Below are 25015 nucleotides of genomic sequence, written 5' to 3'. Positions count from 1 at the left end.
GAAAAACAATAACTGTATGCAGTACGCACAGCACGAGTGATATTTTTCCGGCTATATGGTGGTGCGTATGCAGCATAAACGTAACAAAAATAATTTGGTTTTTCCGGGTTGTCATGCTCATGTCTAGAGGTTCTGGCTATACTTGTAGCTTTATACTTTGGTAAGGCCAAGTTAGCCACCTTAACAAAGCTACGGTCGCATGATGACGACGCCTGCGGGCCCGCTTTCTCACCCTGATCAGCCGCCGATACTGGGGTTCCGACCCACTGCATCGTAAGTTTTTCCGGTGTGTTTGCCATGACGGCATGAGCATCATGACCCAGGAACTGTGCCGGATAGCGAGACAACTCCGTTGCCCGCCGTCACCACGGGGAGGTGTCCTGGATGCAAACACATGGAAAAAACCGCTGCCAACAGATTCCAAAAATAGATATCTAAGTCTTATTTTGGATAACCGCAACGCGACCTACAGAAGTCGGTTTAAAAAAAAAGTTACTACGTATTCAGACGTAAAATTTTCCGCTCTTTCAGAATCTGGAGTCAAAAATATTGTATCATCCGATTTGAATGATTTGACCTCCGTTTGACCTTGATTCTGACATGTTGAGGTTCAAAAAAGATTGGATTTGGAATCAGGAATCCCAAAAATATATTATGAATTTTTTTAAAATTTTTTAACGGGTCGATTCGCAATTTAACCTTCAAATGCCCTTAACCCTGACGTGATGGAGTCAAACGGACCCCGGATTTGGATTCAGCGACCTCAAAAACATAAAGAACATACAGTCAGATATCGGGGAAAATACTTTCATTTTTTTTTGTGGAGCTGTGTAATGTAAAGATTTTGGCACTCTTTGATTGGCCGCATTTAATTAAAAAATTATTAGTGATGTTTAGAAAACACAAAAATATTTATTTAAATGAAAAGAGAATAGCTTGCTTTAGCGATTTGGTAAATACTTGGCAGTTTAATAAATTTCACAGAACTTCGAATTTATTACGTCATTTAACGGAAAGTTATTTTGATCCAAATAATTTTGAGAAAATGCGAGTCAAGTTTGCTTTTCAATCACTAAGTCGTCGTATTGCTGCTGCGATTAAAATCACAGGTCATGACCTTGTCGGACTTAGCAACTCAAAAACGTGGCAAGAAACTTCCAATTTGGTTGAAGTGATGGACAAGGTCATAGACGCGTGTAACTCATATTCACTCCGTACAGTAAATAAACAAAAAAGACCTCTTTCGCACAATAATCCAAAAATAGAACAGCTTTTACAGAATTTTATTGATTATATTAAAAATTTTTCGGTCTTTAGTAAACCACAACAATATACGCAAGAAAAATTTCATCAACCTCCTTGTTTCACAGGCATGACTTTGACTGCGCGTGTTCTATTAATTTTATATAATGATTTAAAATTTGAATACCCTGGTTTTGAGCTTGCGATGGGTCTTGGTAACCAGAATTCGGTAGATCACCTACACTCAAAGTTATACGGAAGATGTGGGTATAATAACAATCCTACTACACGAATGTACAGGTTAGCGTATAGGCATATATTATCTACCGATTTTATTCGAGCGAGTGAACGTGGTAATGTCTCACTTGACGAAGCGCATTCGATGCTGGGAAAATCATCCAGTAAAATACCCTCCGAATCTGAAATTTTAACTCCAGTATGAAGTTTTCTATATTCCGAAGAAGATAACGTAATGCGTGAAATCACGAGTGTGGCCGAATATATTGAATTTAATTTTACGGGATTCGAATCGCATTCTGCAAATATTAACGATAAGCATGATTATGAAGTGAACGCTATTACTTTATTAACGGAATATATAGATAGAAAGATTTGTAATAAAAATAAGTGTGTTGAATGTCAACAGATATTCTTGAAGGCAGAAGGTGACGAGATACCTGAAAACGAAAGATACATTTTTACGATACCTAGAAAATCCCGCGCATTCCGCAAAAATGTACGTCGACCTATTCTCGTTGCTCGCAAACGGGATCCACGTTCTTGAGCCTTTTGGCCTCCATTCGCGTCTCACGATACTAAATTCTTCGATCCACTCCTTCCAAAAGTTAACGCCGAGTATCAGATCGTGCGCGCATCTCGCTACCGCACATGCAGTCGATGTTCCGCACTTTTCGCCGATCTCCAGGTGCAACTGCAGATCTCCGAGCGCATCTGGTTCTTCGCTCCAGACTCCCTTCACTACTATAGTCGGAATTTTTAGTCGTGACTTAAACCTATTCGCCAACTCCGAGCCTACGACGATCACTTGCGCACCCGAGTTAAGCAGAGCGGAGTGATTTGTACCGTTAATATTAATCGTGACGAAAAACTTGTTCTCGACCACCGCTATATGCGCTACATCCCTATGACTCGTTTTCTCTGTAGTGAAGCTTGCCGAGCTTGCCGCAGCCTTCCCTTCCACTAAAACAAAAGATGCTTCTACCACCTTTTCCGGAAAACTCACGTCTTCGGCAACGACCCTACTAACCTTCGACGACCCATTCGTTGCTAAATCGGCCAGCGCGGGCGGTCTGAAGAAGCATCGCAGCGGCTCCGTCGCTGCTTGCTCGCCTCGTTTATCGCCCCGTTTCATGACCTCTAAACCCGCTGGAGGGCTCAAGGAGGGTAATGACGGCATTTTCGCGGTCCGCTCGACTTGGCTCCTGTTCAGCGCTTCGCTTGTCCTGCTTGGGTTTTCGTCCTCAACGGCGCGGCCTAACTCGCCGTGACTGGAGCATCGCGGTCCCCCAAAACCTACGCTCCTTTCCTCTGTTCGTTCAGGCTTTCCTATCATCACCTTCTTCGATCCCATTAAGCCTCGTGGTTCCTCCTGTGCCACGTCTCCTGACTGGACGCGGACACCTAACTCAACGTATCGTCTCTGTGTGACCTCTGCCCCTCGAACGCTGGTGCGAGCGCGGACAAACGGCAATATCGCGACCTACTCGTTGCTCCTACCGATTCCAAAAACTCTTCACTGTCGAAGTGAGCTACACTGAATCGCTCGTATCTATTCGACAGATTTTTCCAAAAGACCGTTCACAAGCCGGTCTGCTCACTACACGTGTCTCCGACTACACGTACAGTGCCGCTCACGCACTTTTACCCCCCCACGGGCAAAATCAGTCTAACTTCAAAGTTTTATATCTCTGGTAGAAATTAACGTACAGAGACGCGCGTGGGTGCGTTTGAAAGGTCTTTCGGAGAGCTTTCAAATGATATGACTCACGGTTGCCATCGATTGTTTTTTTAAATTTTGCAACAATTATGCAAAATTGAAAATTATGAAATTTTTTTATTATTTTTGACAATTAGCCAATTTTGGAAAAAAAATCGTACGAAAATTTAAAGTACACCATTTTTTAGCTATTACCAAGCCCTATCTGAATCACTCATCAAAAATTTATTTTCGTCAAATATGACGCGCGCACGGGCATTTTTTCCTGGAAGTGACAGTTTTTTTCAACATTTTTTATCTCCGTCAAATTGTAACAATCGAAAAAAATTTATAGGAGAAAAAATGTTTGTTTTTCCACGTAGAATACGGCAATAATTTTTTTTTTTGGTTTTTCGAAAAATTTTTTTTTTCGGTTTAAATTATTTTTCAAGGTCGAAAAAAAAAAGATTTTTTTTTTATGTAATTTACGATACTTGTTATGTAGTATTATTGAATGGGTGGAAAAAAATTTTTTTTTGTGGTTTCTCATCTTTTTAGCGTACCGACTGTGAGAAAAAAAAATTGAAAAAAACCGAAAAAAAAAATTTTTCGAAAAACCAAAAAAAAAAATTATTGCAGTATTCTACGTGAAAAAACAAACATTTTTTCTCCTATAAATTTTTTTCGATTGTTACAATTTGACGGAGATAAAAAATGTTGAAAAAAAACTGTCACTTCCAGGAAAAAATGCCCGTGCGCGCGTCATATTTGACGAAAATAAATTTTTGATGAGTGATTCAGATAGGGCTTGGTAATAGCTAAAAAATGGTGTACTTTAAATTTTGGTACGATTTTTTTCCAAAATTGGCTAATTGTCAAAAATAATAAAAAAATTTCATAATTTTCAATTTTGCATAATTGTTGCAAAATTTAAAAAAACAATCGATGGCAACCGTGAGTCATATCATTTGAAAGCTCTCTAAAAGACCTTTCAAACGCACCCACGCGCGTCTCTGTACGTTAATTTCTACCAGAGATATAAAACTTTGAAGTTAGACTGATTTTGCCCGTGGGGGGGTAAAAGTGCGTGAGCGGCACTGTACACGATCCGACTCCTGTTTCCTTTCCTTCATTGCCCTATCGCCTGTGCTCGAGTTCGACGGGTTGCTGGCGGATGCGAAAGCCGCCTCGTCTGCCTCGAGCCACTCTCTCCTGGTTTGCTCACTGCGCGGCATCCGTTCTCGATATGCCTTTAACGCCAGTCATGCTCGCTCAAGTCAATTTACGCAGGGGTCGGTGAGCGAATACTGGCCCCCACTTACGGGTTTCCCTCTGCTGTCTAATTACCTGCACGTGTAGCGCAATCTCTGAAGACGAAACCCGGCGTATCGCAAACCTGACACGATACCGACGCTCCTGTATACGAGGTGTGTTCAAAAAATAACGAGAATTTTCGTTTTATGAAAAAAATATTTATTTATTCATCTACATTAATGATTTTATTTTATTAAATTTCTGATCTTAGGAGTTATCCCTGTAAATAATTACACACCTTGTTTTTCTTGTAAACGTTTCGCAATTCAATTTATTGCCACCTCAGTATACATCTGTTAAATATATAAAATGAATAATTTCAAATCAAATATAGTAATAAATTAAATATAAACCTATGTTTTTTAATATGCTTTGTACTGCAATGTTGATTAAAATAAAAATTATTTCCTCACATATATAACGTCAATATAAAATTATAACATCAATTAAATAAAACAATAATTTTTTGTCAGTACGGTATAAACACATCATGTCCAAGCAAATTAAAATAAAACTGATAGAATACGTTTGTATATGCTCCTAGTAAGTCACTCACGCTGTATAAGAATAGAAAGAGAAAGATTGAATGGTCTAATAAGAGAGATATGAAGAGTGGGGAATACAAAAGAGGAAAAGAAAGATCAGATCATGTTAATCTCATAATACTATTACTAAATAGACTTAATGATGTTAAATATTCTCGAATATTGGTTGCTGAGATATTTTGTATCTTCTTGTGAATTCATGGTATTATCCGTAATTTTAATGTGTACTGATTCTGCGATGCATCTTTTTTTGTAATTCTGTTCTACATGTATAATTTTTGTGTTATCCCAATCAAATTCATGTTTCGGATTATTCACTATATGAGCTGGTATAGGTAGATGTCTAAATCTAGAATTACTTGGATCTTGAATCGTTTTTTTTACCGAATATTTATGTTCATTGATTCTAGTTTTTAGAGCTCTTTTGCTTTCGCCTATGTAGTTAGATGTACATTGTTTACATTGAACATTATAAACTATACCTGTTTTTTCATATTTTATTAATTTATCTTTACCTAGAACAATAATATTGGATAACTTGTTAGTCATTTTTGGTATGCAAACAAGGTTACTCTTCTTTAATGTTGATTTACATTTATAGAAGAATTCTTTTTCGAATGGAATTGGAAAGTATATTGTCTGTTTTTTGTTATTGTTTTTATTTTGTGTAATGTTATGACTGTATTTGTATTTTCTAATGCGATCTTTAATGCACGAATTTACAATTTCTTCAGGATAGTCATTATTATATAATATGTTTTTTACAATAGATATAATATTGCTATGGTAACTTTCATCAGACAACAATATCGATCTATCTACCAGGTTATTAACAATGTTCTTTTTTTGTTTTAATGTGTGGTTTGAGTTATAATTTAAAATACGTCCCGACATAGTTGGTTTTTGGTACCAGTTTGTAATAATTGTATTATTTCTTCTAGTAAGCGATAAATCTAGAAAATCAATAGAACCATTAACCTCTGTCTCGTAGGTAAATTTTAAATGTGAATTATAATCATTAAATGTTCCAAAAACACGATCAAAATCCATGCTCTTAATGCATATTAATGTGTCATCCACATATCGGTAATAAAAAATTGGGTTGATATTAAATTCCTCTTTCAGAAAAAGTAAACATTGTGTCTCTAAATCCTCCATGACTAAGTCTGCAAATAATGCTGATAATGGGTCTCCCATCGAAATACCAAATATCTGTTTATAAGTAGTATTATTAAAACGAAAAAATGCATTATTGAATAAGAAATTAATTATTGTTATGATTTCGTCAAACATAATTATCGATTTCCTGTGTAATTTTTGGAACCTCTTATATATGCTGTTAAGTATTAAATATCTAGGTATACTTGTAAATAGTGAAAATACGTCGAAAGATACCAATATATGGTCTGTTGGAATGTATATGTTCTCGATACGTTTTTTTAATTCAAAACTATTTTTAATGTGTGATCTAGGTACGTCTATGGATTCTTTAAGAGCCTTGTTGATCAGTTTAGATAGGAAATGCGTAGGAGTGTTAACTGTGGATACTACAGGCCTGAGTGGAATGTGATTTTTATGGATTTTTGGAAGTCCATATGCTCTAGCTAGTGTTGTATGGGATTGTGTGAGGATAAATTGGTTAATAAGCATATTCGGGAAATATTTTTTATGTATCCTTTTTCATTGAAATTTGTAAGGAAATACTGAACATCTTTTTGCATTTTGGTTAAAGGGTTATTTTTCTCCCAGATTGTGTAGGTACTGTTATCTGACAACAGCGAATTCATTTTTTCAATGTATTACTGTATAAGCATACAGTAATGTTGCCTTTGTCAGCTCTAGTGAAAAAAAGGTTTTTGTTTTCTTTTAGAAACATGTTAGTTGCTTTGAGCTTTTTTTTAAAATTGTTATCCGATTTTTTAACGTGTCTTTTTTTGTTAAAACTGGACTCAATGTTTTTAATCAAGATGTTTCTAATATCATTCAAAGAGTTTTCAGTGTCCGTATTATTATTATCTTTTTCTCTACTAAGTAAAAATTCTAAATTCGTAATACTGTCTATTATATCTTTTTTATTTAAATCATTTTGTATGTTGTAATTAGGGCCCAAAGATACTACTTCAATGACCTCATTAGGAATGTGTATGTCAGTAGTATTTTTGATCCAATTTTCCTTGTTTTGATTATTCTTATATGATTCATTAGAAATTCCTTTTTCCTTTTTATTAACTATTCTGTCAAATCTATTATTTAATTTTTTATCTAATTTCTGATAAATTTTGTTTGCTTTTTGTTCTGTAAATATTCTAAATTTTTCTATGGTTTTTAAGTTTATATTCATATCGTAAATAAGATTTGCAAGGACATTTAAACGCTTCTGACAAAATTTTATATGTATATGTAAGTCAGAGATTTCAGTATTAAGTAATTTTTTATGAAAATCAGATTTTAATTTTATGTACTTTCCACTGGTTGAATTACTATGGAAATGAAATACTCGATTGAAAATGTTTGTTCAAAATATCTCAGCAACCAATATTCGAGAATATTTAACATCATTAAGTCTATTTAGTAATAGTATTATGAGATTAACATGATCTGATCTTTCTTTTCCTCTTTTGTATTCCCCACTCTTCATATCTCTCTTATTAGACCATTCAATCTTTCTCTTTCTATTCTTATACAGCGTGAGTGACTTACTAGGAGCATATACAAACGTATTCTATCAGTTTTATTTTAATTTGCTTGGACATGATGTGTTTATACCGTACTGACAAAAAATTATTGTTTTATTTAATTGATGTTATAATTTTATATTGACGTTATATATGTGAGGAAATAATTTTTATTTTAATCAACATTGCAGTACAAAGCATATTAAAAAACGTAGGTTTATATTTAATTTATTACTATATTTGACTTGAAATTATTCATTTTATATATTTAACAGATGTATACTGAGGTGGCAATAAATTGAATTGCGAAACGTTTACAAGAAAAACAAGGTGTGTAATTATTTACAGGGATAACTCCTAAGATCAGAAATTTAATAAAATAAAATCATCAAATATCAGGAGTGAAAACATAAGAATTTTTTACATCTACATTAATGTTGTCGCCTTCAAAGTAATCCCCTTCGGATACAATACACTAATGCCAACGCTTTTTCCAATCCTCGAAACACTTTTGAAACTCGATCTTTGTAATAGCTTTTAGCTCTTTCAGCGATTCGCTTTTAATGTCATCTATGCTTGTAAAACGACGGCCTTTTAATGTTCTCTTTATTTTTGGAAATAGAAAAAAGTCACATGGAGCCATATCTGGCGAATATGGAGGCTGAGGCATCGTTACAGTTTCGTTTTTGGCCAAAAATTCACGAACAAGCAATGAAGTGTGAGCAGGCGCATTATCGTGGTGCAAAAGCCATGAATTGTTTTGCCACAAATCCGGGCGTTTTTTTCGGATTGCTTGACGCAAACGACGTTGAACTTGTAAGTAGTACTGCTTATTGATTGTTTGACCTTGTGGCAAGAATTCATAATGCACTATGCCATTAAAATCGAAGAACACAGTGAGCATAACCTTCACATTCGACCGTACTTGTCGAGCCTTTTTCGGTCTTGGCGATTCAGAATGCCTCCACTGGGACGATTGAGCCTTAGTTTCGACATCATATCCGTAAACCCATGTTTCGTCACCTGTTATAACACGTTTTAGTAGTTCTGCATCGTTATTGACTTAATTTAGCGACTCCTGAGCAACTTCCATTCGCCGCTGTTTTTGTTCGAAATTCAACAATTTTGGAACGAATTTTGCTGCCACACGTTTCATACCCAAAACATTCGAAAAAATTTGATGGCATGAGTCAACTGATATGCCAACATCATCAGCGACTTCTCTGATTGTGATTCGGCGATCGTTCATAACCATTTCTTTCACTTTTTTCACGTTTTCATCGGTTGTTGATGTGCTTGGGCGTCCGGGTCGTTCGTCATCTTCAACGTTTTCGTGGCCATCTTGGAAACGCTTATACCACTCATAAATCCTTGCTTTACTCATAGCAGACTCACTATATGCCTTTGTTAACATTTGACAAACTTTACTACACTTTATTTCATTTTTTACGCAAAATTTAATACAAATTCTTTGATCCATTTTTTTTCACAAACGAAAATCGCCGAGCTCGAAAAACACGTCTTACGTTAGCGGCTGCCACTTAAAAAGTAAGCAATGAATATTGCTGAAAATTTTATCGTACTTCAGGGGCATGTGTACCAACATAATAAAAAAAAATTTTATACAAGCGGACTCTCCAAACCCGCGAAATTAAAAAATTCTCGTTACTTTTTGAACACACCTCGTACACGTTAGCATAATGCTCTAGTTGCATGCACCTAAAGCATCGCTGCGCGTTCTCGCCGCCTCCGCGACTTCCACCTGTGCTCCGGCCTAGACACTACGCGCTTCTATGTCCACTCACCCCGCACGTAAAACAAACTCCACTAAACGAGCGACTACTTGCAAGCCCGACACTATTCCGATACCGTACGTTCCCCTCTCTGCTACGGAATCAAACTTGGCGGCGTCACGCCCTGTTATCTCTCCTGTCTCGATTCGTTCGCCTAGGCAGCTGAGGGTGCGGCGTCTTCCGCACTCAAACCTTCGCTACCATCGCCTTGCCGCTCAACCGTGTTTCCCTGCCACGACCGCGCACGTTCACCGCGACTTCTCCGTTCGTGGAGGCATTTTACCTCTTATTTCGCGAGTGCGACCGAACATTCTCCGACTGCTATACCGGGGCGACTTCGGCCTTCTTCTCCGCCTCCACCGCTGCCGCATTAGCAGATCTCTTTCCGGATCTCTAGGCACCATTATATGCCATGTCAGCCACAAGCATGCGATCGGGGACCGGCGGTGGCCGCCAGCGCTTCTCTTGGTTACGTTGCTGCTCATACTCGCAGCCCACTCGTTTCAATTCCCTCATAGACGAGAAAGACTTCTGGTACAAGACTCTCGCGAATGTCGGGTGCAGGCCTTCCTTGCAGATACTCTCTCACCTGCCTCTTTTCCGATGGGGGACCATCAAAATACCTGACTATACACTGGAACGCAGTGATGTAGTCACTCAAGGACTCCCCCTTGACTTGTGTCCGTAAGCACAGCTCTTGGTATATATCCAATTGCCTTCAATGCTTACAAATTCTTCGTTAAAATCCTTTAAAAACTCGTCGAGGTTAGACCAGTTCAACTCTCTATTTCGGTATCACAACGCCGTTTCCCCGAGAGTACCACACCTACTCCAATATCTCCGCGTCATCTAAACCGTAAAAACTTTGGTATTGCGTTAGTTCCCTTATGAACCCATTTGCGTCCGCACTACTTTCACCGCTAAATTTGAGTGATCAGGCACGGAGAGCGCTTACCGCGTCCGCCGGCCTACCTCCTATATACCGACGCGACGCGTAGATGTTCACTTTCGCCCGCAATCTCGCTTGGTTTACTCTACGCCTTTCTGGCGCGTGCACGTCATCCATATCCGAGCCCGACGAGTCGGTACTTTCCTCTATCCTGGCTCTGGATCGTGTCCTACGCCGCTCGTGCCGTTCACGGTGGTCATCTGCTCTGATACTAATTCCTTCGTCCTTAATACTGACCGTTCGCCCTTTCTCGCCTAGTTCGCACAAAATTTCTGGAAAAACTTCCGTTAAACTTCTAGTCGGGTCCGTCGACTCTCCCGCATTAATCGGCGTGCTCGATTCTCGTCCGGCGTTAATCGGTACTTTTATCGCGGCTTAGCTCATTTCCTCATCCGAGAAGAATTCTTGCTCATCTTCTTCTTCCGACTCTGCCTCGCCAAAAGTACAGGGGAATGGCGTTTCACCCGGCGGTCGCGCCTCCGGGGCTCAAGCAGCCATCGGCGCAGCGGTTACCCGTCGCGATCGCTCATCGGCCTGCAATTCTATCGCGGCCTGCTCCACGCGATAAAGATTATTCGTGCTACCGGACAGGGCCTCTCTGACTTCTCTACGCATTACTATACGTGGCAACTACGCAAACGCGCCCCACACTTGATCTAGGATGCCAGGCTCATCCTCTTGTTCATAATACCGGACACCAGGATTTTGAGCCGACTCCTCGACGGTACTCGTCGCTAACGCTCTATTCGCGGGCATCAAATCGTCGCTCTCTGCCCGTCTGTCCCTCGCACTAAGTCCGGCCCCTCGGCTACGCCCTGCCACGCGACGCGATTCTACGCGTCGCGACGCCGCGCGCGGTCTGCCACGGCTCTCCATAGGGTAGACCGGGCCTAACGTTCGCGTATCTCCGGCACCTTCGCCGTTCGCCATTCCGGTCATCGCGATTTCCCGCAATTCCTCATGGAGAATGCCATCGGGCGGTCCTAAAATGAAGCCCAACGCGAAGTCTTCAGGAGTTAGCGGCGGATTCAGTTCAGGTCTCTCGCGCACGATCATGTACCGCAGCATGTGATCTTGTAAATCCTCATATATGCCAGTCACGCTCAACTGGCTCCTCTGCAGAAGAGCCTTAAGTTCAACCGACGGGGTCGCGGTGACGCGCCGCTTCAGCGCTCGTACGCCTCGATCCTTCAAGATCTCGTGCATCTCGGGATTAATCGGTCGCGGGGGGCGGCATCGTGACGTCACTGTTCTACGAACCCTCTTGGCGCGAATGATCCATCCCTGACACGAGTCACCGACAAGATCCATGACCTACATCTGCAATAACACAACACAACCTTTCGGTACAGATACACTGACCCTACACGATAAACGCTTTTTACGCACCTTTACGCACTTGCGACTTGCGACTTTACGCATCTTTGGTCGGTTTGTGTTAAAACTCTATTCGAGAAGGTTGCGGATTAACGCAATTCCTTCTCGTACTAGGTTCACTCGGCGGATTTACGCCAAGTGTTTACCCTGCGTCCTACAGTTCCTTCTTTCTCGCAAGAAATATTACACTATAAAGTCAAATCTCATAACATGCACATTAGCCGGGCTCTTGGGGAAAAGACGGGTCAACTGTTCAGCGATAATCCGTTTAACAACACTACTCGACTCGATTTTGTGCTTCACAACCAAAACAATTAACGACAATTGGTGACCATCAGTACACTAGTCCGAAAGCACACCTGCCCAGGCCCAAGCGCAGCGTCGACAGTAAGCGGTGATGCTTGCTAATATTAAAAATAGAAGATTACACTCGCTCACATTCAAACTCGGTATTTCAACGGCCCACGCGGCTCTTAGTTTGCTTCGTTTCGAAGGCACAGCTAGCCTGCGCGAATGTAAACAAACCGCTCGGGTTACTAACCGACACAATTCGATCACTCGCGACACACAACAACAAGCGCTAGTTTACGCTGCTCGACCTTCACGCGGCTTTGAACGCACGCCTTCTACCCAGCCTTTGTCCTTATAAATTCCTTGAATTCAAAATTAATAAGTGCATTTCAATCCGCACACCGTTCCTTTCGACCCAAAATCTACCAACCTTACAGCTTTCCCCACAAAGGATGCCATGTGACACTAATGATTAAATTATTTAACGTGTTTTGGGGAATCATCCTTTTTTTGATAACTCCCACGAGCCAGGCAATGGGTCCGTGCCCAAGCGCCGTGTCACAAATTATTTAAAGGGGAAGGTACGGGAGACTCTTTCGCTCCTCTGTAGCGGTGACGATGGGCCTCGTCACGAAGTTGGCATTTTGGGCGTGGAATTGAGAGGAAGGAATGGTGGACGCACACAATAATCACTCTCAATGACCTTAAACCATATTTATTCTCGAACATTTCATAATAAAAAAGCTGTGACGCGGATTTACGCGTCGTCCTTTGCAGACGCGTGCTTTTCTTTCGTGCGGAAAAATGCACGGGGGCACGGTACAATAATTTTGAGAGGAATTCAAAGGAGGGTCTCGCCTTTTTCGCCGTTTTCGCTGTGCTCGCGGATGATCGTGAGCACCTTGCCAACGCATTGCGCACTCGCGAATAGAGAGAGCAAAAGAGAGTGAGACGACATGACCTGACAAATGCTGCTGGCAGGGAATGTTGCTGATGCTACAGGCAGGTTGACGGCAGGTCCAGATAAAGTCCTCAATTCCTTAGGCGTCGCTGGGAATTATCTCCTGGCCACAATCTGCTCAGCGTCGTATCGCTTCTTTGTCTCTGCTATACTATTCGGGTTTATAGCGCGCACGCTCGGCCATCACAAACGATCCTTCTCCCTCAAGATCTCTACTCGAACTCTCTCCCCAACTATTCGCGCGTTGGCTCGAGCAACGCCGGTGGCTTCGCTTTCGCGAGCGGATCACCGCGGGTCGCTCGCGCTAGCTTACTCGCTATGCGCGGCACATCAATCTCTCTCTCTTCTTTTTACCGCAGCTGCTCTCGCTCCTAATTGGCTCCCAATATCGATGCCCGGCACAGGTATTGGCCCTGAAATAAAGCAGTGCAAGCATCGATATCGATTCTTAATTTTCATCACGCTCACCAGAGTAATAGCGAAGGAGCGAGCTGAGAGAGAGGGAGAGAGAGAGAGAGCGAGCCAGACAGGGCCAGCCATTATAGCCAGGACCCTGTCACAAACATTTATAACATTTAAAATATCCATTTTATAAAAAAGTTGCTAAATATCTTTTCGTCTTAAAATAAGCCATATTTTCTAAAATAAAATTGATTCATTGCGAAAAAACCATTGTTTGATGGTGTGTTTAAACAACTGCACTTGAAACAAATTTCATTGCAATTTTAGCAATATCTACGATTATTGTGCATTCAAATTCAGCGGTTCAAAATACATGAGAATAGTGGGAGTCAATCCATGCCTCGAACTATCATATCCATTTGGACTTCGAGAAAAGAAAACACAGACATCTCAAAATATGCAAATGCAGCTACCTCCTGTGAGTCATTCATCCTTCACCTAAGCCGAGTCTGCACTCTTTTCTCTACCTATTACTATGCTCTCTCTTACTCCCTACTCGGCGAACTCGGCTATTCATTTTCCGCCCCTCGTTTTGCTAGATTTTCCTAGTCCCAACCGTGGCCGCTAGGATCGTCCCAACAAAATCCGGCGCACAAAGAAGCATACCTTTAGCGATCTCCCTACTAATCTCTGGTGCTGACCACCGATGAGCATTCTGTCACCCATCCCAAACTTCTTTTTATCCTATTCGTAACGCATCTAGGTCTGTTGTATACTTGTGGCTGTTCTATCATTATACCGTGTCCGAATTCCGCGTTTCAAATTAGTTTTATTTAAAAGAGGGAAAATAAGAAAATTCTCAATGGTACAATATATAGCAATTGTTTGGTCATCAGCATATTAAATTGATGTCTCGGGAAGTACTGATTATATATTTTCAAGTACAATTCGAATGTAGCCTAATAGTAAGAGTAAAAGTCTAAAGAAAGAGGTATTGTAACAAATATAATTTATATTCACATACTATTTTTTGAAGAATTAAGAAAAATGTAAACTTGTCATGAATTGTAAATCCTAATTAGTTTATTCTTATTTGAGCTCTGTAAATTCATATAGGTCACATGGTAAATTTAGTAAATTATAATTCTTGTTTGAAACATTTTAAATTCTTTATTATAGCCAGAACAGCTGACAATGAATGAGTCAATAAATATAAGATAATTATATCTAGAGCGTAATACCGAAATGATATTTCCAGAGCATATTGAACAGAATGTAAAGAGTTGATTTCGGTCCAAACAGTCTAACACTGAAAATGTTGAAAGTAATTGTGAAACAGTGTCAAAGTATGTTTAATTGATAAAATTTTATAGATTGATATTTATTGTTTTTAATTCTTTATTAATTTAGATATTACAGGTCTGAACCAAATACTGAAGTGTCAAAGCATACTGCTGACGATAACAATAACAAAGTTAACTCTTTATATTCTGTTCAATTTGCTCTAGAAATTTTAATTCAGCATTACGCTTTAGACATTGTCTAGCTATAATAAAAAATTTAAAATGTTTCAAACAAGAATTATAATTTACTAAATTTACCATATAACCTATGGACTTACAGAGCTCAAATAAGAATAAACTAATTAAGAATTGACAATTTATGACATGTTTACATTTTTCTTAATTCTTTAAAAAATATTAGAAGAATATAAACTATATTTTTTAAAATACCTTTCTTTAGACTTTTGCTCTTACTACTAGGCTACATATCAAATTGTACTTGAAAATAAATAATCAGTACTTCCCGAGGCTGATATAAATTTATGATCAAACAATAGCTACAATAACTTGAAACGCGGAATTCGGACACGGTATGATGATAGAACAGCCATAAGTGTATAACAGACCTAGATGCGTTACGAATAGGAAAAAAAGAAGTTTAGGATGGCTGACCGAATGCTGATCGTTGGTACTGACACTGCTGACTCTCCTCCTGTTTATAGTCTTCATGGGGTTTGGGCAATACGGTTACGGTAGTGTACGGATTGTTACTATGATCAGGGCTGCGCGTTGCCTGATCCGCAAGGCGTTGGTTATATCCGACAACCGCCATTTTGTAAGCGTGAATGGGTTTTTTTGTATGTGAAGATTGGCGAAATAAATCGATTAATTTATGAAATGCTTGATGATATTAATGCTTTTGTTACCTATTACCACCTTAGTTTGTCCATGATTCCGCTGTCTACTGATATCTTTACGGCGAGAGCACAACTGCGCGTTCTGAAACTACGACCGATTTAAATAATTTATTAACGGTTAGCCTTAAATTGTTTAATTGAATTATATCCTTAGATTTTTTTCCATATATAGTTTCTTCTTAATAACTTAATAACAATCAGGAACTTCTTAATCGAAAAAACTTTATGATGTAAATTGCAATACCATCTTCATGCAAATGCGCATGCGTAGTATAGGAATCACGCAGACAATAGTTCCGTATTTTTTAAAATATCTTTTAATAAACTACTGAATATTAATAATTGTAATCAACTGGAGAAACTGAATCGGCACAGGTGCAATTATTTAGAACTTTAAAAAGTTGAAAGTATTGTATAATAAAAAAGATATTGAAGTTTTAATTTACATATAGTAAACAAATTGTTATTAATCTATTACGGAAAAGCTAGATATAGGCAAAAAATCTAAGCACATAATCGAATTATACAATTAAAAGTTTGTTGGTTTGTATATTTGCATTTTATTTCATATTAATTATGCAGATCTGACAGAATGAGGTCTTTGTTTGAACCCTTACCCTAGCCTGCAAAGTGTAATGGACAGTGAAAAAAAAATACCATTCGAAATATTTTTAATTGAACCCTCCAAAAATGCTCATTATTTTAATTGAACCCCTTCAGTTGTCCTAAAAAAAATTAAAAACTATGATAATTTTTTCGTTTTTCGCAACTGCGATATCTTTGGTAATACTTAATATTTTTGCAAAGAAATAAGGCAAAAAAATTGAACCCTTGCTCGTTTTAATTGCACCCCTCTTACTTTTTCAAAATTAATAATATATATGTCAAAAACAACAATCTAATTTTATTGTACGTTCTTTCCAAATAGATGGATGAACGCGCGTGCGTAAATAAAATTAGAAATAATTTAAAAAAAGTAAGAGTGGTGCAATTAAAACGAGCAAGGGTTCAATTTTTTTGCCTTATTTCTTTGCAAAAATATTAAGTATTACTAAAGATATTGCAGTTGCGAAAAACGAAAAAATTATCATAGTTTTTAATTTTTTTTGGGACAACTGAAGGGGTTCAATTAAAATAATGAGCATTTTTGGAGGATTCAATTAAAGATATTTCGAATGGTATTTTTTTTTCACTGTCCATTACACTTTGCAGACTACGACAAGGGGGCTGATTAATAAACCATCGAAGCCGGACCGATGCGAAGACAGCCCCACACAAATAACATTTTAGAAAAAAAAATGATCACATCTCACGTATGTCTAATTGTACTTCTCGAAAAAATAATTATTTGTTATTGTACCATTATATTTCTCATAAAAAATAAAAAATATCCTTATCGATATTTCACCTCCTATTTATTCACATAAAAGACATAATTAAGCAAACATAAATTCACAGAAAAATTGTACCTTCTGTAGTCTAAATTGTACCATCAGTACAATTCTATAAATTTGTTTCTAAAAGAAATAATAGGACAATTACAAATTACCACTATTTGTTACATCTTACAAGGATGTCATCGGGAAATGCACTTTGCGCAGGCGTAGAGCTTTAAACAGCGGAAAAATTTTGAAACCAATAATATTACATACATAAATTTATATAAATTCAATTGATGATTTGGTATAGAAATAATTTAACTTGTCAGAAAAAATAATTTTCTTTCATCTAATTAATTATTTTTATATTATAAACCTCGAAAATCATTGACAAAGAGAAAGATAACAGCTGCACCGATTTGATTTTATGCTAATGCTTACTTTATCCAGATATAGCAATTTAAGGACAAATGTACCGCATTCATCGAACATCCGACTTAATTGTACCGTAATTAGTTTTTCAAACAATTAATTTGTTGCTTACTATTTATCGATTATTAATGAAGAATATTCGATGCAGATTCGAGGTTAGGTACGTTGCGCCGACGCCGTCGGAAGCGGGGAAATTCAAAATATTGCAGGTGGAACTTTCAATCTGTTGAATTTTCGTTTAAGTATAGATATTTGGAAATAACGTTGATAGAACCACTCGCGGGCACAGTTTATTCAACTTGTATCAATCATTATCATATTATGTCTCCCGAAAATCAATGGCAAAGAGAAAGATAACAGCTGCACCGATTTGATTTCATGCTAATGCTTCCTTTCTCCAGATATAGCAATTTAAGGACAACTGTACCTCATTAATCGAACATCCGACTTAATTGTACCGCAATTAGTTTTTCAAACAATTAATTTGTTGCTTACTATTTATCGATTATTAATGAAGAATTTTCGATGCAGATTCGAGGTTAGGTACGTTGCGCCGACGCCGTCGGAAGCGGGGAAATTCAAAATATTACAGGTGGAACTTTCAATCTTCAACGTTGATTCAAATAAGTGAATGAGGAAATATAAAAATTCTAAATTGGCTCTGTAAAATACATAAATGACAAGCTCAACTTGTTCTTTATTTTTTCTAACATTTCTGCAAAAACTGCTCAAATTGATTGTTTGCATCAATTGCTGTACTTAATATTAGCTGTTCTTACAATACATATGTAGTTTAATTTTTTTGATTATGAAATTTGTTCTGGAATAAATTACTTTCCTTATAATGTCTACCGACTAGAATAGTTTACAGTAACAATAAACCGTTATATTTTTCTAATAATCATCAATAAAATAGTAATTTATTTGCAGAACTTGTACAAATAAAAAAATATATATACAATTTCGAATGATTCGAAGAGTTAGTTTTGTAATTTACTGTTTAAAGTTGAGGAAGACGATGATGATAAAGACAAGAGCAATAAAAAAATATTCAACTTTCTTGACAATCACTCTACATGCGCCTTTGAAACTCCTAATTTCATTATTCAACATATAAACAGTTTTACTTTCTTGAAGAAGTCTTTTTTTTGTTTCTTCATCTAAAGTATCTGCAATCCTATTCATTGTGTTGCGCAATTCACGTTTTAATTCGTAAATACTATATTCCCCGAAGTCTGTAAGTTTATTTCCACCATTTGATGTATCTTGAAATGGACTATTTTTTTGTATAATAGCCCTTTTTTCTAAGAATTATCCCATCACTTAGTAGATCCATATATAGATGATAAATATATGCCATTAACAGTAATGAATCTATGTCTTCTACTTCTTTAAGTCTTATTAGGTACCTAGCTACACTTTCCCTGGAAAAATATGATGCAAATAGTTGTGAAACATTTGCAAATATATGTAAAAGTGTTGAGTAGTTTTGAATTAATTTAAATACAATGCCTAATTGGCATGTAAATTTTCATCCATCTTTTTCCTAAATAAAATTCCAATTCTTTTTCAAACGCCTCTGTTCTCTGAAGCTCTTCAATTCGTAACTGCTTCACATAAAATTAGCATAATTATACTTGAAAGCTCTTGTATTTTAATATGTATTTATACTTGAAAGACCTGATGCTTCGAGCTCATCAGAAACAAGTTTGAGCTCTAAACTAGATGTTTTCAATCTTGCATTGAAAGATCTATGTTTATTTAATTGATGTTTGCAATATTTGTGATTTGAGCTAATACATGTGCGAAGTTGACGAGAAATGTACTAAATTGTATTACTATTTTAGAGAAGACATTAATAAATAAACGTTCTTTTTTAACATGTAACTTTTGCTTCCAGAATCAATCATATATTTTCCTATTTAACGTTTTACTTTCTTTTGATTTCAAAATATTTAAAAAATAAAATTAATCTCTCTTCATAATCTTGATAATAATTTTAAATTTACACTAGTTAGAGTTAATTGCGGTACAATTAAGTCGGATGTTCGATGAATAAGGTACAGTTGTCCTTAAATTGCTATATCTGGATCTTTCTGCTATATCTGTTATCTTTCTCTTTGCCATTGATTTTCGGGAGACATAATATGATAATGATCGATACAATTTGAATAAACTGTGCCTGCGAGTGGTTCTATCAACGCTATTTCCAAATATCGATACTTGAACGAAAATTCAACCCATTGAAAGTTCCACCTGCAATATTTTAAATTTCCCCGCTTCCGACGGCGTCGGCGCAACGTACCTAACCTCGAATCTGCATTGAAAATTCTTCATTAATAATCGATAAATAGTAAGCAACAAATTAATTGTTTGAAAAACTAATTGCGGTACAATTAAGTCGGATGTTCGATTAATGAGGTACAGTTGTCCTTAAATTGCTGGATAAAGTTGTCCTTATATCTGGATAAAGTAAGCATTAGCATGAAATCAAATCGGTGTAGCTGTTATCTTTCTCTTTGTCAATGATTTTCGAGGTTTATAATATAAAAATAATTAGTTAGATAAAAGAAAATTATTTCTTCTGACAAGTTAAATTATTTCTATACTAAATCATCAATTGAATTTATATAAATTTATGTATGTAATATTGTTGGTTTCAAAATTTTTCCGCTGTTTAAAGCTCTACGCCTGCGCAAAGTGCATTTCCGGATGACATCCTTGTAAGATGTAACAAATAGTGGTAATTTGTAATTGTCCTATTATTTCTTTTAGAAACAAATTTATAGAATTGTACTGATGGTACAATTTAGACTACAGAAGGTACAATTTTTCTGTGAATTTATGTTTGCTTAATTATGTCTTTTATGTGAATAAATAGGAGGTGAAATATCGATAAGGATATTTTTTATTTTTTATGAGAAATATAATGGTACAATAACAAATAATTATTTTTTCGAGAAGTACAATTAGACATACGTGAGATGTGATCATTTTTTTTTTCTAAAATGTTATTTGTGTCGGGCTGTCTTCGCATCGGTGAAGCCGGTCATATTATAGCGAAGCAGTGTCGTCGGGGTATCGTTCTATAATAACTATAAGTCATGAAGAGTAGTTATGTGATTGACTTTTTGTCTTGATTATTTTAGTCAATCTTAATTAATAATTTAAAAAAATCATTGTATTCGGTGATTTTATTTTGGTTAACATAGCTTCCGTATGGATATGCTAAATAATAAATGATACCAGGAAGAATGAGTGTGTGAAAATTATATCTGAGCAACAAAATTCAATGTTACATTATATCTTTAATTATTGAGTAACTTTTTTATAGAAAGGATTTTATTTTGTTATAAATGTCATAAGTATTCTCTATTACTATTCATGTTAGAATTTGTCCTTACATTCATTTAATGTCAACTGACTTTTAAGATACGAGGTCTAGGATGGTAAACAGCTTAACCCTTAACTTATTTAAAAGTGGTATTAGTATTTTGCCACAAAACAAAATTACTCAACACTCAATTTTGAATTCAATATCTTCTGAAGTTTGATTACAACATAACTGTTTAAATCATGAACACACAAGAAGAAGTCTTGCGTATCCAAAAAAAATTAAATAAAATGTCATGTAGTGATGGACTGGTAATGTTTTTGTTATTTTTGAATCAAATGTTACTGATGTTTTATGAAAAAATTTGAATTTATTTATAGGGTCATGAACAAGCTTTAGAGTTGTTAAAAATTCTCCAAAGGTTGCCTATAAATTTGGAACTCCTTCAAAAAACTCGTATTGGTATGACAGTAAATGCATTTAGAAAATCAAGCAAAGATGATGAAGTTATTTCATTGTCAAAACATTTGATAAAAAGTTGGAAAAAACTATTATCTGGTAAATGTTTATTACAATTTATTTCTTGTACACATTACTTTTGTTACGTTCTATTTTATTACAAATAGGTCCTAACAAAGAGTCTAGAGAAGCAAATTCATCCAACAGTATAAAGAAAAAAGATTTTAAAAATGAAAAAATTCAAGATGAACAGGGATATAAAAAAGATAAAGATCTACCTGATTCCATAGACGTTAAATTAAGAGATGATAAAGTATCAAAGGAGACTCTTAAAAAACAGTCGTCATTTCCTTCTGCAACTACAACTGATGCAGTCAGGTTAAAGTGCAGAGAATTACTTACTGCTGCTTTGAGAATTGATGATACAACTATTGTTGGTTGTGCAAGCTCTGAAGAATTAGCTGAGGAACTGGAAGAGGCCATATTTGCAGAATTTAAAAATACTGACAACAAATATAAAAATCGAGTAAGTCTTGAAATTTTCAATATTTTGTTCAAAATATACTGTTTGTGTACAATACACTATTTTGAAACATGCCTATTAGAGTTTCAATTAATACTGACTGATTTTTATAGAATATTTTATAATTGACTTAACTTGGTTCTTGAATGAGTTGTATACAATGCTATATATGAGATGTTAAATAGTGGCATTTTTGAAAATATTCATTTATTAGAAAGGTTTTTCAAAAATCCTTTTTGTTATTACTTATTTTATTATTTTATTTAATCGTTTAAATAATATAGAAGCTTTTTCTCAAATTCAAATAATATAAAAAATGTTAGTAGTTATTTAAAATTTTTACTTGATAAATTTTATTATAAATAATTTATTATAAATAATAAAATTTATACATAATATAATTATAAATAATCAAATTTATGGAAGTTTTGAAACAATTTTTAAACTTGAAATCGTAGTTTTGATTGTATGATAAGTCAAATGAGGTATGGGTAAGATTAAATTAACACTCTCAACACATAAAATACTGTTCAACAAGTTCATAGAAATCTATTTATAAATATTGTACAAGTATTGAAAGTACACTTCAAAATTATGAAAAATGGTCCGATGAATTATAAAAAGGTCACTGTAGTGACAATAATGCTTGCAATCAATTTTCATTCAAATAACTTACACTTAAGTAATATGTAATATTAAATATTGTTTAAGGAATTATAAAATTGATTTCCCTTTGAAAATTGGTTTTTTAATCAGAAATGTTTACGAGAAAGAGTTTTATGTTTGTCAAAGAATATTTTGTCATAGTTCAGTATTGGTAAATCTAAATATTTTTTATTACCAAAAACATCATTTGTTTCCAAACATTCCAGCTGTTAATAAAAGAAGTATACTTTTATTCTTTAAAGGAATTTGACTGGTATAGATGGATGTTTAAGTTTAAATTAAAAAGTGTATACATTTTTTAGTTGTTTATTTTTTTGGATTTTATTGAAGCCTATTCCAGTTATTAAACTGAATTAAACTATTAAATTGAATTCATCATTTTTTAAATTTATGTCTAGATAATAATATGCCTTGACTTTAACAAAATTTTTTTTTCATTTGAACAACTGAATTCATCAACCATGTATGCAAACACTTGAGTTATGATAATTGATTTTTCGACACTCCGTGCGGAAAGTGCATTTTTCCGGCACGCTCGGCAAAAAACGTACGTTGAAAATTGCACTTTCCACACGTCGTATCAAAAAATACGGTACGGCACATGTTCGGGAAAGAGTTTCTCGTCTCGTGTACCATTCCACCCTCGCTTTGCTCGGGCGTAAACGCTACACAAGACTAGAATCTACTTTCCCGCACTTGTATCGTACTGTACTATTCCCGTACTTGTATCGTAATGTACTATAAAATATAATAAATGCCGTTTTGACACATTTACAAAAATTTATTAATATTTAAAATTATTTCACCTGTAATATATAAATGAACTTCAAATGAACATAAAAAATTTTTTTTCCAGAAAATAGTCTATCAGATATACTTATTTGTGGGTAGCGAAAAAATTGTTTTCTTGAATGTGCAATAATTTGAGATATATATTATCAACTTAATTAGGCAAGATATCATTTAGTTTTTATCATAAACTTTAAAATAAAATGTAGTGCATAAGAAAATTAGAATTCATTCGAAAGATATGGCTGTTTATGCTAGGATTTCTATTATATGTAAATTTATATTAATTTGAATTAATTTGAGTAATAATTAATCGAATGATCTTTACAATCAACTCGATTTATAGTATACGATTAGCGATATGTGTATTTTTTTATCAATTCAATGAAATTTATTGAAGTTATGTAGAAATAAAATAGATCCATTTTCATATAAAATATTTTTTTTCCCAAAAACAATGTAATGGAATAAATTGAAATTTATACAGTTTGAAAACTATTGCTTGATATGTACAACAAAGTAGTTTTGTTTTTATTTTAAGATATAGAATAAATTTTAAAGACAGTAGGGTTTCAAATTATCAGATGCGAATATTTTTATTGTAAACAATTTATTTACAATTCCAGAGAGAGAGAGAGCTTTAAGAGAAACTTAAAATTAATAACATAAAAAATATTTGTATAAAAGAGCTTGATGACTTATAGTGAAACAAAATGTAATATATAACTTGTTTCTGTGATATTTTACAATTTATAGCGAGTTACAATGTGACGGGCATTTTCATGTTTTACTGATGTAACAAGAGTATTCAGAATTATGTTATTTACGTAAGATCCTAATAGATGTGGACGGGCTAGTGGTGTCTGTCACGGCTCCTCGCGAAGGAGTGGTTTTTATTCAGCTGGTACTGGAAGCTGAAAAAACTACTCTTGGATGCAAGTGATCGCGAGACTGGACCGCCGCTGGTTCCTCTATTGCCAGATAGGCTGGTTTCAGATTGGAAGTTGAGATGGTCTGTGGAGATTCGTCTACGCCTATGGTGTATCGGTAATCGTCCAGTCTCTCAGTTACCCTGTAAGGGCTCGAATAGGGAGGCGTTAGAGGTGGTTTCACAGACGCGCCAAGTTTGAAGACGCGAGAGCACGTTCATAGGTCACCGTGCAAGAAATGCTTCGATTTAATGTGGTGCGACGTGGGAGTTGGCCTGATTATTCTGATGTGCCTTTTCAGGTGATTCAGGAAGGTTACTGGGTGAATCATTTGATCTTGAGTGACAAAATTCTCCTGATACTCTGATTGACATTCTAAATACCAGCTCGGCTTGAGAGATTTTTAGCTCCTCTTTGTGAGTAATTTCAAAGGCTGTGCGTCTGAGAGAAGTAGGCAGGAAACGACGTACGATCCCGGAAGAGACGTCGCACAAGAGTTTGTAGTCATCAATATCTAAAGATTGCAGAGTGAGGGGGGTTACATCCTCGTTGGGATTCTGGATGGCGGCGGCATCGTTGTCTTGCGCCTCGCTGATTGTTTTGGCATCTAGCCTGGTGGGCATGTTGATAGTACAAATTCTCAAGAGAGCGTCCGCTACCACATTCTCCTGACTCGGAATGTGAACTGTTGAAGTACTAAATTGGCCAATGTAATCTAATTAATGAAGCTGCCTCGGAGAGGCTTCCTCTGGCCGTTGCAGGAAGACCTTCACCAATGGCTTGTGGTCAGTTCGGATAATGAATGATCTGCCTTCGACT

General features: G+C 36.0%; 1 protein-coding gene and 1 pseudogene across 1 annotated transcript in view; one reads left to right on the top strand and one right to left on the bottom strand.

Annotated features, from left to right (window-relative positions):
• Positions 1-18489: 18489 nt before the first annotated feature.
• Positions 18490-19194, bottom strand: LOC131675524 (uncharacterized; annotated as a pseudogene).
• A 1380-nt stretch (positions 19195-20574) lies between these two features.
• LOC131675501 (transcription elongation factor S-II) overlaps positions 20575-25015 on the top strand; it is a 159270-nt gene continuing 154829 nt past the window's right edge. The window contains exons 1-3 of the mRNA XM_058954507.1: positions 20575-21141; positions 21211-21388; positions 21457-21815. Of these exons, the coding sequence (XP_058810490.1) occupies positions 21073-21141; positions 21211-21388; positions 21457-21815 (606 nt within the window). The 5' untranslated portion in view covers positions 20575-21072. The remainder of the gene's footprint in view (positions 21142-21210; positions 21389-21456; positions 21816-25015) is intronic.

The sequence above is a fragment of the Phymastichus coffea genome, unplaced genomic scaffold, assembly GCF_024137745.1.
Source record: "Phymastichus coffea isolate CEN01 unplaced genomic scaffold, Cenicafe_Pcof_1.1 PCOF00024, whole genome shotgun sequence".
In the NCBI taxonomy this organism is placed as follows: Eukaryota; Metazoa; Arthropoda; class Insecta; order Hymenoptera; family Eulophidae; genus Phymastichus; species Phymastichus coffea.
This window is presented reverse-complemented; position numbering and strand designations above follow the sequence as displayed.